The 17,117-nt window shown below is 53.6% G+C and overlaps 1 protein-coding gene across 1 annotated transcript in view; it reads right to left on the reverse strand.

Annotated features, from left to right (window-relative positions):
• LOC108803427 (arf-GAP with coiled-coil, ANK repeat and PH domain-containing protein 1-like) overlaps window positions 1-17,117 on the reverse strand; it is a 30,636-nt gene that overhangs the window by 4,384 nt on the left and 9,135 nt on the right. The window contains exons 4-20 of the mRNA XM_018575270.1: window positions 16,767-16,820; window positions 15,816-15,874; window positions 14,197-14,380; window positions 13,156-13,200; window positions 12,386-12,481; window positions 10,332-10,406; window positions 6,307-6,416; window positions 6,055-6,103; window positions 4,920-5,020; window positions 4,634-4,745; window positions 4,382-4,563; window positions 4,126-4,195; window positions 3,723-3,817; window positions 2,426-2,766; window positions 2,067-2,251; window positions 1,880-1,989; window positions 281-391 (exon numbers count right to left, since the gene is read on the reverse strand). Of these exons, the coding sequence (XP_018430772.1) occupies window positions 281-391; window positions 1,880-1,989; window positions 2,067-2,251; window positions 2,426-2,766; window positions 3,723-3,817; window positions 4,126-4,195; window positions 4,382-4,563; window positions 4,634-4,745; window positions 4,920-5,020; window positions 6,055-6,103; window positions 6,307-6,416; window positions 10,332-10,406; window positions 12,386-12,481; window positions 13,156-13,200; window positions 14,197-14,380; window positions 15,816-15,874; window positions 16,767-16,820 (1,979 nt within the window). The remainder of the gene's footprint in view (window positions 1-280; window positions 392-1,879; window positions 1,990-2,066; window positions 2,252-2,425; window positions 2,767-3,722; window positions 3,818-4,125; window positions 4,196-4,381; window positions 4,564-4,633; window positions 4,746-4,919; window positions 5,021-6,054; window positions 6,104-6,306; window positions 6,417-10,331; window positions 10,407-12,385; window positions 12,482-13,155; window positions 13,201-14,196; window positions 14,381-15,815; window positions 15,875-16,766; window positions 16,821-17,117) is intronic.

Consider the following 17,117-nt stretch of genomic DNA (forward strand, 5'->3'; position numbering starts at 1 on the left):
CGTCTGTGGCCCTCCATGACCTTTCCTATAACATACCTTGACCCCGTCTGTGGCCCTCCATGACCTTTCCTATAACATACCTTGACCCCGTCTGTGGCCCTCCATGACCTTTCCTATAACATACCTTCACCCCGTCTGTGGCCCTCCCATTGGTCAGGGTGGCCCCAAGGACATCACATTACTACATACATAGATGGCGGGCGGACCCGACATGCATCTCTAGCTGTACCATGTGACATTCTTATCCCATCATTTCCCAGAATCCCCTCCCCCGACTCACAAGGTTACAATGTCGGCATTGGCTGTTTCTATGGCGATGGAGAGAACGTCCTTCTTCTCATTGTCCAAGGCGTTAATGTCGGCTCCTCTCTTCAGGAACAGACAAGCCAACCTGGAGGAGAGGACACAGCAAGGGGAGGAGCCATGAGAGGCGTGACAGATGAGGTCACACGGGGGAAGGTCAGGGAGGAGGTATGACATGGGACGGAGGAGAGGAGAGGACACAGCAAGGGGAGGAGCCATGAGAGGCGTGACAGATGAGGGCACACGGGGGAAGGTCAGGGAGGAGGTATGACATGGGACAGAGGAGAGGACACAGCAAGGGGAGGAGCCATGAGAGGCGTGACAGATGAGGGCACACGGGGGAAGGTCAGGGAGGAGGTATGACATGGGACGGAGATGAGGACACAGCAAGGGGAGGAGCCATGAGAGGCGTGACAGATGAGTGCACACGGGGGAAGGTCAGGGAGGAGGTATGACATGGGATGGAGGAGAGGAGAGGACACAGCAAGGGGAGGAGCCATGAGAGGCGTGACAGATGAGTGCACACGGGGGAAGGTCAGGGAGGAGGTATGACATGGGACGGAGATGAGGACACAGCAAGGGGAGGGGCGGGGATATGACAGATGAGGGCACACGGGGGAAGGTCAGGGAGGAGGTGGGACGGAGATGAGGAGAAACATGGTGATAAAGATATGTGCTGAGGACCACACAAGGAGACGAGAGGTGACATGACAGGTGAGGGGGGATATGTCAGTGGAAGGTCAATAAAGACAGATGAGGACCATCCATGGAGGAGATGATGGATGACACAAATAGAAGATGAGACATGATAGTGGAAAGGACAATGTTAGGTGAGGACCATCCATGGAGGAGACAAGGGGTGACTTAGGGAGAAGATAAGATGGGACATCAGAGGAGACCACAGTTGAGATGATGGATGATAACACGTGAAGGAGCGAGGTGTGACACACAATGGAAGATGAGATGAGACATGTCAGTGGAGAGGACAATGTTAGATGAGGACCATCCATGGAAGAGATGATGGATGACACATATAGAAGATGAAGGGGGACATGTCAGTGGAGAGGACAATGTTAGATGAGGACCATCCATGGAGGAGATGATGGATGACACATATAGAAGATGAGACACGATAGTGGAAAGGACAATGTTAGGTGAGGACCATCCATGGAGGAGATGATGCATGACACATATAGAAGATGAAGGGGGACATGTCAGTGGAGAGGACAATGTTAGATGAGGACCATCCATGGAGGAGATGATGGATGACACATATAGAAGATGAAGGGGGACATGTCAGTGGAGAGGACAATGAAGATAGATGAGGACCATCCATGGAAGAGATGATGGATGACACAAATAGAAGATGAGACATGATAGTGGAAAGGACAATGTTAGGTGAGGACCATCCATGGAGGAGACAAGGGGTGACTTAGGGAGAAGATAAGATGGATGATAACACGGGAAGGAGCGAGGTGTGACACACAATGGAAGGGACAACATGAGAGTGAGGAGCCATCAGCAGGCCACATGTGAGGAGAGGTGTCACCGTCAGTCCAAGGGGCAGATTCCGTACCCCGTGTAGCCCTGCAGCGTGGCATGATGGAGGGGTCCTCGGCCATCTTTGTCGGCTTGATTGACGCTCGCCCCGTTCTGCAGAAGAAACTCGCAGGCCACCAGAGAATCCTGAAGGCCGGAAAGTTTGATGTCAGGAGAGGGCGCGGTGATAGAGCGTGATACATGACAGAGGAGAAGTCACTTACAGAGAGCACGGCTCGGATTAGGGGGGTCCGCCCATCCTCGTCACTGCGTACCCAGTTCACGTCGGCACCGTGCGCCAGTGCGTCCGCCATGGTGGGGAGATATCGGTGTTCAGCGGCCCGGTACAGAAGGGCCCCAGGATGGAGATTCCGCACATCAGTCCCGTCATCTTTTCCGGACATGGCAGCTGTGTGGAGACATGATGGACAGGTGAGAGGGGGAGGGGTCACGGCACAGAGTCCTGTATCCCTCCTCCTCATGGCGCGGACATTTTATGTGTGGGTTGTAGGGCCACAATGCATTTCTGGTGAGCGGCCTCTGTGTTCTATGTCTATATATTACCCATCGCACAGAAACTCACCGCCGGGTGGGGGAGGAGCTGTCCCTGGCTTTGGTTTCAGGTGAGGTTTAGAGGGCCTGTGTAGTCGGCTGATTGGTCGGTTAATCTCAGGCCCCGCCTCTCTGTTGGCCTTTACGGGACCTGCGTCCGCCTGGCTGCTTTCTCTTCCCATGTTGCTGGGTGGCCACTTGCTGGATGCCGTGGAGGGTTTGACCTCCAGGGTCCTGCTCTCCGGGTTGCTGATTGGCCGGGAGGAGGAGGAGTTATCATGATGCGGGTTGCTGCGCAGAGCCATCTGGGGAAGTTTGGTGATGAATTTCTTCTCCACGTATTTTGCTTTGATCCAGATTTCCTTCTCGCTTCTGGAACCAGAAGATAAAACAAGTTTCGTCGAGTGGACTTCCTACATTTCAGAAGAGTCACCCGGATACCAGGACCTCCGTGGAGGCTCCGAGACCGTCTACAGACAGGAGACCCACAATGGCCTCATACTATGGCCCTATATCATTAATCAGAACCCCCGAAGAGTGGACCAAGAGCCTCCATGCCAAGAATTGTATACAGACACCAATATCCCGACCCACAAAGAACATTCACAGCCATCGGCCCCATAATAAGGCCAATCCTAGAAGGGTGAGCAATGAGCAGCCCGCTCAAGGTAAGCAAAATATGGCAGCTCATTGGAGGAGAGTGTGAAGGATGGACCCTATATGAGGTCATAGGTGAAGGGGGCAGATTACAGGAGGTCAGAAGTGAAGGATGGACCCTATATGAGGTCATAGGTGAAGGGGGCAGATTACAGGAGGTCAGAAGTGAAGGGTGGACCCTATATGAGGTCATAGGTGAAGGGTGCAGATTACAGGAGGTCAGAAGTGAAGGATGGACCCTATATGAGGTCATAGGCAAAGGATGGAGACTACATGGAGTCAAATGTGAAGGATGGACCCTATATGAGGTCATAGGTGAAGGGGGCAGATTACAGGAGGTCAGAAGTGAAGGGTGGACCCTATATGAGGTCATAGGTGAAGGGTGGAGATTACAGGAGGTCAGAAGTGAAGGATGGACCCTATATGAGGTCATAGGTGAAGGGTGCAGATTACAGGAGGTCAGAAATGAAGGGCGGACCCTATATGAGGTCATAGGTGAAGGGGGCAGATTACAGGAGGTCAGAAGTGAAGGGTGGACCCTATATGAGGTCATAGGTGAAGGCTGAAGATTACAGGAGGTCAGAAGTGAAGGATGGACCCTATATGTGGTCATAGGTGAAGGTCTTAGAATGACATTTGGGACGGGAGAAGAGTGGGAGAATGGACATCACCGTGTGCTGGAAGATGTCGGTTTCTTCATGTTCATCTCATCTATTCGGGCCTCGTAGATGGAATTAATAATGCCGTTCCCGAGTTCACACATGAGCTGTAAGGAATGACAAAGGAGCATCAGACATACATACATGGACCTGACTGTAGAGTCCACATGGCCCGGCCTTGTCAGGACGTCCTCCACCTGCTCAGAGCGCCCACAGGTACGTGTACCGAGCAGAAGAAGACAACTCCAAGGTCTCCAGAGCCAACCAACCCCCGTAATATAAAACATCCCAGACATCAGCCAGAACCAGAACCAACCATTACCAGGACCTGGACATCATCTCAGCTCCAGAGATCAAAGTGGAACCAACAATTTCTCTCTAGGACCCAGAGATCATCCCCAAACCTGACCTTTACCTTAACAAGCTCCGGCTCCCAGGTGTCAAGTGTTAGTGACCGGACCTTGGAGAAATGGACTCCCAGGCTCCTGTGGGAGAGCAGAGAGGAGGTCATTAGGGACGGGCTAAGAGGGTTAGTGCAAAACTAAATATATATTACTAAAAGAGTAGTTGATGTTGGGACATTCTTCCTGTGGAGGTAAGGAGTCAGTAGATGTAAGCATTGCTTGTTCGGGTCATCTAGATGCCAGCCGGGTCACCGAGAGTCTTCTCACCTGTGAATTCCACTGCACTCGATGCACAGGGTGACCCCCAGATTGATGCTCGCCCACTCTGGCTCGGCGGCTCGGCAGTCACAGCAGGCCGCATTTCCTGCGACTCTCATGATAGTATCTTGTGAGTTCGGCGCTCCTCCCTTCTGCAGTGCCGGAGTCTCAGCCGGTGAACGCGGCAATCTCTGGAAAGAGAAGGTTGTCAAAGATCTACCCACCGTTATCAGACCCGCTCACAGCCACGGTGCCACTCACAATACTTCCGCTGTCCCTCTTATTCTCACTGTAAGCCGTTGTGATGCTTCTCTGAACCGCGCTCACCCACAGCTGTAAGACCCGATCGGACTCTGCCTGCAGCATGCAGGACCTGCAACGCAAACAATGCAGCAGTGGGACCAGGAAGTACATAGAACATTGGCAATGATACAACCTATCGGTGACCTCATCAGATTGTTGGTGGTGGTCATGTCAGAACACTTCACCTTCCGGTCACACTAGGATGACAACCCATATCGGAGCTTCTGGAAGTCCAGATACTCACTTGGTTGGTGACACAACCTCGAAGCAGAACCGCCTGTCGGCATCGGGGCACAATTTGACAGCGCAGAGCCGGAGGTCCATGATAACAACCGTCACCACATCCTGGGAGAGAATCACACAAGACTTACACATCTACACTTCTGTAGGACTAAACCTAAAGGATGCCAGAAGCTGCTGAACCCCCCCGGGAGAGAGTTCCCACCAAATACCGGAAACAAAGTCACCCAACCAGATATCAGAGACCGTGTCACCCTGAAGATGGTGAACTCACATCCTCCGCACTTCTGCCACGAGTCACATGGTATTGGAGTGACACATAAATGTATATAGAGGAGCCACCTCCCAGGTACAACCAACCACGGACTCAGGACCTCAGCCAATCAGAAGGTTCACAAGATGTTCCTCATACAGAAAACAATTCTGAATAATCTTTGGTGGCCTCTTCCATCCCCCACCTACTTCTTCTTCAGTCATTTTGGTGAATGAAATAGGGAAATAATTTACTAATACCAAGTTTTGCACCGAGGAGCCGGAAGAGTATAACATGGGCCGTAATCGGCGATGTGAGGTTAGTAAAGGAGCAGTTCATACAATACACACTGAATATCAGGAGTAAAACCTTTTGTCACTCATGTTCTGGCAATCAGGACAACAGGCAGACCTTAAATCTTTCAATGGAGTCCAACAAAGACTTCAAATCTTTCAAAGAAATCCATGCAAGATGTTGAATCCTTTACTGGAGTCCAAGAAAGGCCTCAAATCCTTTACTGGAGCCCAAGAAAGGCCTCAAATCCTTCACTGGAGCCCAAGAAAGGCCTCAAATCCTTTACTGGAGCCCAAGAAAGGCCTCAAATCCTTTACTGGAGCCCAAGAAAGACCTCCAATCCTTTACTGGGGTCCAAGAAAGACCTCAAATCCTTTACTGGGGTCCAAGAAAGACCTCAAATCATTTACTGGAGTCCAAGAAAGACCTCAGATCCTTTACTGGAATATCTCAAATTCTTCAGAAGAATTCAAGAAAGACCTCATATCTTTGAATGGAGTCCAGAGAACACTCGCCCATCTATGGCCAGCTTCCATTTACAGATCATTTCTTTCACAGATGAAGATTATTGGAGGAGAAACCATCTACTCACCACTTTTTTCTGATAAACCAGTTGATTGTTCTGAATAGAAAACCAGCGACTATAGAGAAGACAGAACAAGTACATTTTTACGTCAACCGAATTTAGCTCTCTTAGATGCACTGCATTCCCCCAAAACCCATCTCCAGTGCCAGGACCAATCACCCATTCCTCCCAGTGCTTGGTATCCTAACCCGCCTCTGTCCACCTTGTACCCCATTTGCTGCCACCACCTCTCTGAAACAGGATCGGAATTCCCCTTACCGGCTCCAGGTCTTAAAGGTGTTACTGGCCCTCTTGAAGAGGTAACCTTCAATCACAATCTCCGAGGCGTCTCCCTCACCCTGGAAGACGGCGTCCTCATCGGAAACATTCTGCAGAAGGAGAGAGTCAGCCAATACACATCACAAGTGGAGAAGCTCAGACACTTGGGAGAGGGACGCACAGATTAGTGGTGGTACAAGGTTGGGTCAGAGTTCATGGTGGACGTTTGTCAGTAGAGAGTAAAGGACCAGAGAGGAATGTCCCTATAATACAGGATGGAGAGAGGTATTTGTGGGAAGCTGAAGATGAGATGGACAGAAGAAAAGATGGACTTGGAGTTTGGGAAGTGATTGGTTTATACGCATTGCAATAGAAGGAAGAAGATAGAGAATGAGGAGTTCATAGAGACACCAGAAGATTGAGGGCAGGAGAGGAGCGTAGAGAATAGCCAGGGACGTGATGTTACACAGTCAGGGGGGTGTGAAGGTTCCGGCAATACTACAAGAAAAGCTGGAATAAGGAGAGGGATTCGGCACGGTGGTTGGTTGGCAGTCACATCTGGTGGACATTCTCCAACTGAAGGAGAAAAGAACTGAGATCTTCAAATGGTTTGTAGTAATCACAGAGGATGTGGACGGTGGGAGGGGCATGGGAGGGAAATGGAAAAGGAAAGGGAGAGGAATGGGAGAAGAAAGGGAGAGGGGTGTAAGAGGGACGGGAAAGGGAGAGGGATGAGAGAAGAAAGGGAGAGGGGTGTGAATTGGAAGGGAGAGGGGTGTGAATTGGAAGGAAGAGGGAAGGGAAAGGAATGGGAGAAGGAAGGGAGAGGGAAGGGAGAGGGGTGTGAATTGGAAGGGAGAGGGAAGGGAAAGGAATGTGAGAAGGAAGGGAGAGGGGTGTGAATTGGAAGGGAGAGGGGTGTGAATTGGAAGGGAGAGGGGTGTGAATTGGAAGAGAGAGGGGTGGGAATTGGAAGGGAGAGTAGTGTGAATTGGAAGGGAGAGGGAAGGGAAAGGAATGTGAGAAGGAAGGGAGAGGGGTGTGAGAAGGAAGGGAGAGGGAAGGGAAAGGAATGTGAGAAGGAAGGGAGAGGGGTGTGAGAAGGAAGGGAGAGGGGTGTGAATTGGAAGGGAGAGTAGTGTGAATTGGAAGGGAGAGGGAAGGGAAAGGAATGTGAGAAGGAAGGGAGAGGGGTGTAAATTGGAAGGGAGAGTAGTGTGAATTGGAAGGGAGAGGGAAGGGAAAGAAATGTGAGAAGGAAGGGAGAGGGGTGTGAGAAGGAAGGGAGAAGGGTGTGAATTGGAAGGGAGAGGGAAGGGAAATGAATGGGAGAAGGAAGGGAGAGGGGTGTGAATTGGAAGGGAGAGGGGGGGGAATTGGAAGGGAGAAGGAAGGGAGAGGGGGGTGAATTGGAAGGGAGAGGGGGGGGAATTGGAAGGGAGAAGGAAGGGAGAGGGGGGTGAATTGGAAGGGAGAGGGGGGGGAATTGGAAGGGAGAAGGAAGGGAGAGGGGGGTGAATTGGAAGGGAGAGGGGGGGGAATTGGAAGGGAGAAGGAAGGGAGAGGGGGGTGAATTGGAAGGGAGAGGGGGGGGAATTGGAAGGGAGAAGGAAGGGAGAGGGGGGTGAATTGGAAGGGAGAGGGGGGGGAATTGGAAGGGAGAAGGAAGGGAGAGGGGGGTGAATTGGAAGGGAGAGGGGGGGGAATTGGAAGGGAGAAGGAAGGGAGAGGGGGGTGAATTGGAAGGGAGAGGGGGGGGAATTGGAAGGGAGAAGGAAGGGAGAGGGGGGTGAATTGGAAGGGAGAGGGGGGGGAATTGGAAGGGAGAAGGAAGGGAGAGGGGGGTGAATTGGAAGGGAGAGGGGGGGGAATTGGAAGGGAGAAGGAAGGGAGAGGGGGGTGAATTGGAAGGGAGAGGGGGGGGAATTGGAAGGGAGAAGGAAGGGAGAGGGGGGTGAATTGGAAGGGAGAGGGGGGGGAATTGGAAGGGAGAAGGAAGGGAGAGGGGGGTGAATTGGAAGGGAGAGGGGGGGGAATTGGAAGGGAGAAGGAAGGGAGAGGGGGGTGAATTGGAAGGGAGAGGGGGGGGAATTGGAAGGGAGAAGGAAGGGAGAGGGGGGTGAATTGGAAGGGAGAGGGGGGGGAATTGGAAGGGAGAAGGAAGGGAGAGGGGGGTGAATTGGAAGGGAGAGGGGGGGGAATTGGAAGGGAGAAGGAAGGGAGAGGGGGGTGAATTGGAAGGGAGAGGGGGGGGAATTGGAAGGGAGAAGGAAGGGAGAGGGGGGTGAATTGGAAGGGAGAGGGGGGGGAATTGGAAGGGAGAAGGAAGGGAGAGGGGGGTGAATTGGAAGGGAGAGGGGGGGGAATTGGAAGGGAGAAGGAAGGGAGAGGGGGGTGAATTGGAAGGGAGAGGGGGGGGAATTGGAAGGGAGAAGGAAGGGAGAGGGGGGTGAATTGGAAGGGAGAGGGGGGGGAATTGGAAGGGAGAAGGAAGGGAGAGGGGGGTGAATTGGAAGGGAGAGGGGGGGGAATTGGAAGGGAGAAGGAAGGGAGAGGGGGGTGAATTGGAAGGGAGAGGGGGGGGAATTGGAAGGGAGAAGGAAGGGAGAGGGGGGTGAATTGGAAGGGAGAGGGGGGGGAATTGGAAGGGAGAAGGAAGGGAGAGGGGGGTGAATTGGAAGGGAGAGGGGGGGGAATTGGAAGGGAGAAGGAAGGGAGAGGGGGGTGAATTGGAAGGGAGAGGGGGGGGAATTGGAAGGGAGAAGGAAGGGAGAGGGGGGTGAATTGGAAGGGAGAGGGGGGGGAATTGGAAGGGAGAAGGAAGGGAGAGGGGGGTGAATTGGAAGGGAGAGGGGGGGGAATTGGAAGGGAGAAGGAAGGGAGAGGGGGGTGAATTGGAAGGGAGAGGGGGGGGAATTGGAAGGGAGAAGGAAGGGAGAGGGGGGTGAATTGGAAGGGAGAGGGGGGGGAATTGGAAGGGAGAAGGAAGGGAGAGGGGGGTGAATTGGAAGGGAGAGGGGGGGGAATTGGAAGGGAGAAGGAAGGGAGAGGGGGGTGAATTGGAAGGGAGAGGGGGGGGAATTGGAAGGGAGAAGGAAGGGAGAGGGGGGTGAATTGGAAGGGAGAGGGGGGGGAATTGGAAGGGAGAAGGAAGGGAGAGGGGGGTGAATTGGAAGGGAGAGGGGGGGGAATTGGAAGGGAGAAGGAAGGGAGAGGGGGGTGAATTGGAAGGGAGAGGGGGGGGAATTGGAAGGGAGAAGGAAGGGAGAGGGGGGTGAATTGGAAGGGAGAGGGGGGGGAATTGGAAGGGAGAAGGAAGGGAGAGGGGGGTGAATTGGAAGGGAGAGGGGGGGGAATTGGAAGGGAGAAGGAAGGGAGAGGGGGGTGAATTGGAAGGGAGAGGGGGGGGAATTGGAAGGGAGAAGGAAGGGAGAGGGGGGTGAATTGGAAGGGAGAGGGGGGGGAATTGGAAGGGAGAAGGAAGGGAGAGGGGGGTGAATTGGAAGGGAGAGGGGGGGGAATTGGAAGGGAGAAGGAAGGGAGAGGGGGGTGAATTGGAAGGGAGAGGGGGGGGAATTGGAAGGGAGAAGGAAGGGAGAGGGGGGTGAATTGGAAGGGAGAGGGGGGGGAATTGGAAGGGAGAAGGAAGGGAGAGGGGGGTGAATTGGAAGGGAGAGGGGGGGGAATTGGAAGGGAGAAGGAAGGGAGAGGGGGGTGAATTGGAAGGGAGAGGGGGGGGAATTGGAAGGGAGAAGGAAGGGAGAGGGGGGTGAATTGGAAGGGAGAGGGGGGGGAATTGGAAGGGAGAAGGAAGGGAGAGGGGGGTGAATTGGAAGGGAGAGGGGGGGGAATTGGAAGGGAGAAGGAAGGGAGAGGGGGGTGAATTGGAAGGGAGAGGGGGGGGAATTGGAAGGGAGAAGGAAGGGAGAGGGGGGTGAATTGGAAGGGAGAAGGAAGGGAGAGGGGTGTGAATTGGAAGGGAGAGGATGAGCATTGCAGAGACATCCAGAGGAAACCATGGTCACCTGGTGTTTCATGCTGATCAGCTTCTGTTCCAGATCTCTGTGCTCTCGAGCCCCTTGTAGGACCGTCTGATGGACCTGCAGAGTACAATGGACATTATTCTAGATCACACTACGGCCATTCTTCTTTATAAGGTAAAAGGGACATCGTCCAGCAGAGGTCCGCACATGCTTCAGTTGCAGTGAGACACATGGAGTGTGAGGGACAAAAGTCAAAACGGACTAAAAAACTCATAGCTACATCTCTGCAGTGTGAGATGGAAGGCACTCCAGCTGCTAGCGGCTGCGCCCCACCCCCCCCCCCCCCAGGAGTGGTCTAACCAATCAGTCATCATTTTCTATCAGGCACAACTCACCTGCCGCCCTGTTTCCATAAAAACATTGCAGAGCTTTGTGGACCAGTTCTGCACATAACAGTGTCCAAATAATTCCACCAACTCCTCATAGCCAGGTGGTGGGGACCCCCCCCAGATGTGGTCATTACTGTGCTCAGTGAGATACGTATGCTGCAGTACAAGGCATGGTGAGTCCATAATGGGGGACTGTAAGGGGACCACAGGTGACTGGTCATTTGCCCTTTGCCTGATTTGCCCGGGCTCAGCCTCCAGAATGAAGTTCCTCTTTATGGGCCTTCAGACAACCTCATCCTGTGTGCAGAGAGGAATTTCACAGATGAGGAAATGTGAACAGTTGCCACAAGCAGCAAAGGAACTTTAGAATTACATTGGAGTCACGAGCCACCGTCAGTGCTTTACGTAAGTATTCACACCCCTGGTGTCCTTCCACATTTTGTAGCCTTACAGTCTGGAACTAGAGTTGGTTTGGCTTGGATTTCATGTTATTGGTCTATGAAAGCTAAACAATGATATAGATTTCCCAATGAGAAAGTCTGCCTTGTATACATAGAAGTATTCACCCCCCCCTTGTGTAACAACCCTCAACAAGGTCTGGTCCCACCAATGGCCTCCAGACCTTCACCATACATGAGACGGAGTCCTCCTGTGTGCAATCCAAGTGTCAGGTGATTCCCCTCCCCCACTCTCTCTGGAAGGTCGCAGAGTATTTTTTAGAGAACTATATAAACCAACAACTTCATGAGGACCCAGAAGACGTAAAGACAAGTCCAAGATGAAGTTCTGGAGAAGCTACAATTTTGGGTCAGGCTATAAAAATATCCAAATTCTGCTCGTTCCCAGGAGCACCGTTATATCTACGAAAACCTAAGTAATATGGGACAACCTGGACCAGTGACAGGTATGGAGGAGCACCAAGAGGTCAATGAAGACTCTGAAGAAGCTCTGCAGATCCACAGATAAGATGAGAGACACCCGTCACCCCAGCACTCCGTATGACGGGAGGAGAAGAAAGTCCTTGCTGATCACATTCTGTCCTCGGTCTGAGGAGACGGCAAACGAACATCTAGGGATCATCACCAAAATGCTGCGATGTACATCACTCTCACAAGTGTTCAGGCGGCATCATTATAAGGTGAGATGACTTTCACTGGGAGAGACGGGAGCTCTGCTCAGCCCGGTGTACGAGATTGGGGTGGAGGTCCAGGACAATGACAAAGGCTGCTGGAGCTACAACCGAGCGCTGTAAAACCAAGGACCCGAATGTCTGACACGGGTCCAGTCAGAGCCCAAAGCTCAGGAGACCTCTGTCCACCAACCAGCAAAGGCCAGATCAGTTCTGCCAATAAGAGCGGGCACAGACTGCCAGATCCAAATGGGCAGAGCCGGTGAACAAACCCCAAGAGACCTTTGCTATAACTGTCCAGTTTGGTGTCAGTGAAATCTGGAGACGTCCGGACAGTTTGGCTCATATGGGTTTGTGTCTAACTAGGAGGCAACTACACACCAAGACTGAGGGCCGATATTGGTTATTGTTCACCAACTCTGGTGGTATCATTATTGATTGGGGACTTCTTTGTGTCCACTATGCTTCCACATTGAGTGGCGGATATGTCTGCCCATGTATTGTCACCTGGCATCTCTCCCCAGACCAAGTCATCCTAACATCTCTCCCCAGGGGGTATTACCTCCCGCTCCTCTCACCTGTGCGGCCAGGGTCTTCCGATATTCCTCCACATTCTGCAGGACATTGTGACTCTGCGTCAGGAAACAAGTCTGAGCATCTATCAAATGCAGCATCTGAAAGAGAGAGAAGGAGTCATACTATGGAAGGGAACCTTCTTACCATCCCCCGTCCCAAAAACCAAGTCTAGATATCTCCCGGTCTCTGTCCAGCGGATGTGATGGCTTGACCACCATTTCTCTCCAGACCTGAAGCTCATGTACATCCATCGGAGATCTAACCCCAGAGGGACATTTCACTGATGCAACTGGATTCACAACACAATCGGTGACAGGGCCACTTTGTTCTATGAGTAGCAGGGACAGGGATGTCAGGAAGGATGGTGGTGAGATGATGGGAGTTTCCCTTTTCTAATACTGAGGTCCATTCATGTAGCGGCACAAAGAGCACCTGTCTCATCTCCAACCCTAACCCTCGATCCCATGGCTCACCATGCTGGTTTCTACATGAAAAGCAATCCAAGAACCCAATAATTCTACTTCATCCCTGAGGACAGAGACCCCCCAATATCCATCTAATAATTCTACTTCACCCCCGAGGACAGAGACCCCCCAATATCCATCCAATAATTCTACTTCATCCCCGAGGACAGAGACCCCCCAATATCCATCCAATAATTCTACTTCATCCCCGAGGACAGAGACCCCCTAATATCCATCCAATAATTCTACTTCATCCCCGAGGACAGACACCCCCCCAATATCTGTCATTGGACGTCCCGGAAACTCACAAACTCCAGAATGTCGAACTTCTTCTTTCCTTGGATGACGTTGATCTGTGGGGGGGACACAGAGGAGATCAGAGGAATCAATGTTCTTATCACATTTTTGGGGCACAATGAAGGAAACTCCTGGACTCCCGAGAGGCCGAAATGGAGGAGGCCGCTCTTCTCAGCGCTGGACTCCTGAGGGGCCGAGGCTTTCACTGTGTGGAGGACCTCTACCAGCCACACGCAGCCAGCTCAGGGGTTACACAGTCCATTATGTCCGAGAGGAACTCCCCCCGTTCCCCTCGACATTCTCCCCCCATTCCCCTCGACATTATCCCCCCCATTCCCATCGACATTCTCCCTCCATTCCCATCAACATTCTCCCCCCATTCCCATCAACATTCTCCCCCCATTCCCATCATCAGTGAATTGTGCGTTGTTCTGTTCTCCCCAACGCATGTTCTGTCCCGTGCCTCCATGTTCACTGACTGCCTCTTCTTGGGTCTCGTAGCCGCCCCCCCCTCCCCCGATGACGCGGTGCCAGATCTCGCACACACACAGAGATCCGACATTACTGTTGCCGTATTGTCAGGAGACCTCCACCCTCAGCCTCCCAGAACACACCCCCATGCATCTCTGGAAGCCGCGGGGCCTAAGGTGAAGGTGATGGATATGTATATGTGAGGGAGCGTGGCAGAGCCGATGGTGGTTGTTGGTGATGATCTTGAAGGTGTAACAACCCAACAAAGAGTCCTCCATGACCTTGGGATAGGGATGTGTCCCCCGCAGAGGCCGCCCCCGAGGTTAGGATTAGGTGTACAGTCTTGTATGGTTTTGGAGATGCCGGAAGTCGCCCTCCCATCACCCTCCATCTCAGCCCGGTCAGTGGTTCTCCAAGCCATTCTCAGTGGCCTTCACCTTCCTTATGGGTGGGATGACCACCCAGTCACCGCCATGCATGCCTCTGTCACATGGCCCCAGGGCACACCATCGGCAGGAGAAAGGGCCAATGAGAGTTGGAAATGACAGTCACATGGCTTTGTGAACGGAGCCGCCTCTCACCTGCAGCGTATAATCCAGGACTCGCTCCCGGAACACCTTGCGGGAGGTCTGCACCGTCACCCCGGCGTCCGGCATCTCCTGCGCCTTCTTGCGGGGAATCTCGGCATTGTGGTTCAGGGCGCTCTCCAGTCCCTCTCGGCAGCGCTCCAGCTCTTTGCGGCTGTCTCGGAAGGAACGCACGTCTCTAAGACGGAGAACGACAACAAAGAGATCTGCGTCACCGTGCCATAGAGAGGTCATGTGACCGGGGGAAGGTCATAGAAAGAAGTCCTCCATGTACTTGTACTAGCAGGACGGGGGCAGTGTAAATGTTCTGACTGCAACAGAGGAGAGAGAGAAAAGAGCCCGGAGAGGAATATTGGGGAGCGGGAAGGGGGCAGGGACATTGTGGCCCCTTAGCAGAGCCGGGCCCTCTCTCCCATTGGCTGATGATCTATTGGGCACCTCTGTCGGTGGACCAGGTTCCAGTGATGGTGGCAATGAAGCCAACCTATAGAGTCTCTCCCAATAGAAATCTGGCTGGTGGACTCTGGGACCGGCACCCCCGGGATCCGTCTACTTTCAGAACTCCTCCCTCATTTCAGAGACTGCCCATCACGGGGAAACGGAGGAGGGGGGGGCGGGGGCAGAACAGCCCTTATTTGGGGGCTCTTCTGGAAGAGAGTGGACACCGGAGGTCCCGGCTCTGCCATCTGTAATGGGTTTGGGTCCTCAGGTGCCACTTATTTACAGGAAGTGACGCCAACAGAGGTGGAGGATGGAGGACGGGGAGGCACAGAGATGGAGGACGGGGAGGCACAGAGGTGCAGGATGGAGGACGGGGAGGCACAGAGGTGCAGGATGGAGGACGGGGAGGCACAGAGGTGCAGGATGGAGGACGGGGAGGCACAGAGGTGCAGGATGGAGGACGGGGAGGCACAGAGGTGCAGGATGGAGGACGGGGAGGCACAGAGGTGCAGGATGGAGGACGGGGAGGCACAGAGGTGCAGGATGGAGGACGGGGAGGCACAGAGGTGCAGGATGGAGGACGGGGAGGCACAGAGGTGCAGGATGGAGGACGGGGAGGCACAGAGGTGCAGGATGGAGGACGGGGAGGCACAGAGGTGCAGGATGGAGGACGGGGAGGCACAGAGGTGCAGGATGGAGGACGGGGAGGCACAGAGGTGCAGGATGGAGGACGGGGAGGCACAGAGGTGCAGGATGGAGGACGGGGAGGCACAGAGGTGCAGGATGGAGGACGGGGAGGCACAGAGGTGCAGGATGGAGGACGGGGAGGCACAGAGGTGCAGGATGGAGGACGGGGAGGCACAGAGGTGCAGGATGGAGGACGGGGAGGCACAGAGGTGCAGGATGGAGGACGGGGAGGCACAGAGGTGCAGGATGGAGGACGGGGAGGCACAGAGGTGCAGGATGGAGGACGGGGAGGCACAGAGGTGCAGGATGGAGGACGGGGAGGCACAGAGGTGCAGGATGGAGGACGGGGAGGCACAGAGGTGCAGGATGGAGGACGGGGAGGCACAGAGGTGCAGGATGGAGGACGGGGAGGCACAGAGGTGCAGGATGGAGGACGGGGAGGCACAGAGGTAGGAGGACACGGATTTGGACGGGGAGGAGCTCACTCTTTCAGGAGGTGATGCAGTTTGTGTTTGAAGCTTTGTTGGATGGAGTCCAGGAGCTCCTGTTGGAGGAAAGGAAGATGGTCAGATGGAGGCCACACAAAGGTGACAAGTCATCACACATAGAAACATAGAAAGGGGTTGGACTGGAAGCCCCGCGTGGTGATGTCACAGAAGTGGCCGAATTACAAGTCAGTGAACTAAACCTGAGATTGTAGTCCATCCCGGGGGGGAGGAGCTTGGAGCGGTGACTACAACACACACAGGGACCATGGGGCTCCCTCTATCCTCACCACTCAGCCATCGTAAAGTGACAGTTCCCTCCTCCTACAAAACCACACCCCCCCGCCCCTCCACACCGCCTGCTGTGTTTGATTTCTCCTCTGATCCCGCTGCCTCGGCCCATACAGGCGGGGGGAGAGCAGCGGGGATCCGAAGAGAAGCTGGAGCCGGTGCCGCCCCTCTTCTCCCTGCCGAGCCGCGGCTGTGTTGGCCACCTGGCGCCCCTGTTGCCATGGTGCCCTGTGCTCGCGATGGCAACAGGGGCGAGGGGGCGCAGCCAGACTGGTCCTCGCTGCACCCCCTCTCAGCTGCGCCTGAGGCAAGTGCCTCACTCCCCTCATAGTAGCTGCGGCTCTGGAAGAACCTCCTGTGGTTTGGGTTGGATTGCTCAAGTAGAAGCTCCCTGCTCCTGGATGCCGAGACCTCCTCCTCTCATCTTTGCAGAAGTTCTAAGTGTTGGGAACACATTCAAGGACTGGACCTGCCCAGGGACGAGGTGTTCTTAGTAAGTCCCACACCGGCCCGGGCCCTTCCTAATGGAAGAAGATGTCAGACAATCTCTCATCTCCTCCAGCGGAGGATCAGGGTCTCCTCCTTTACCGAGTGGAGGGCGTCACCTGACATTTATAGAGAGGTGCGAGGAGACGAGAAGAAACGAGACTTCATAATTACCACGTGATTGTCTACAATCTTATTCAGACTGTCGGAGAAACGATCCAAGCATTCCTAGGCAGGAGGAGAAGACATCATTCAGGTATAATTCACAGCAGAACCCCGGGAGAAGACAATGAGAGAAGACAATGAGAGAAGACAATAGTAGAAGACAATGAGAGAAGACAATGAGAGAAGACAATAGTAGAAGACAATGAGAGAAGACAATGAGAGAAGACAATGAGAGAAGACAATGAGAGAAGACAATAGTAGAAGACAATGAGAGAAGACAATAGTAGAAGACAATGAGAGAAGACAATTGGAGAAGACAATGAGAGAAGACAATGAGAGAAGACAATGAGAGAAGACAAT

The sequence above is a fragment of the Nanorana parkeri genome, unplaced genomic scaffold, assembly GCF_000935625.1.
Source record: "Nanorana parkeri isolate BGI_ZX_2015 unplaced genomic scaffold, ASM93562v1 scaffold3715, whole genome shotgun sequence".
NCBI lineage: Eukaryota > Metazoa > Chordata > Amphibia > Anura > Dicroglossidae > Nanorana > Nanorana parkeri.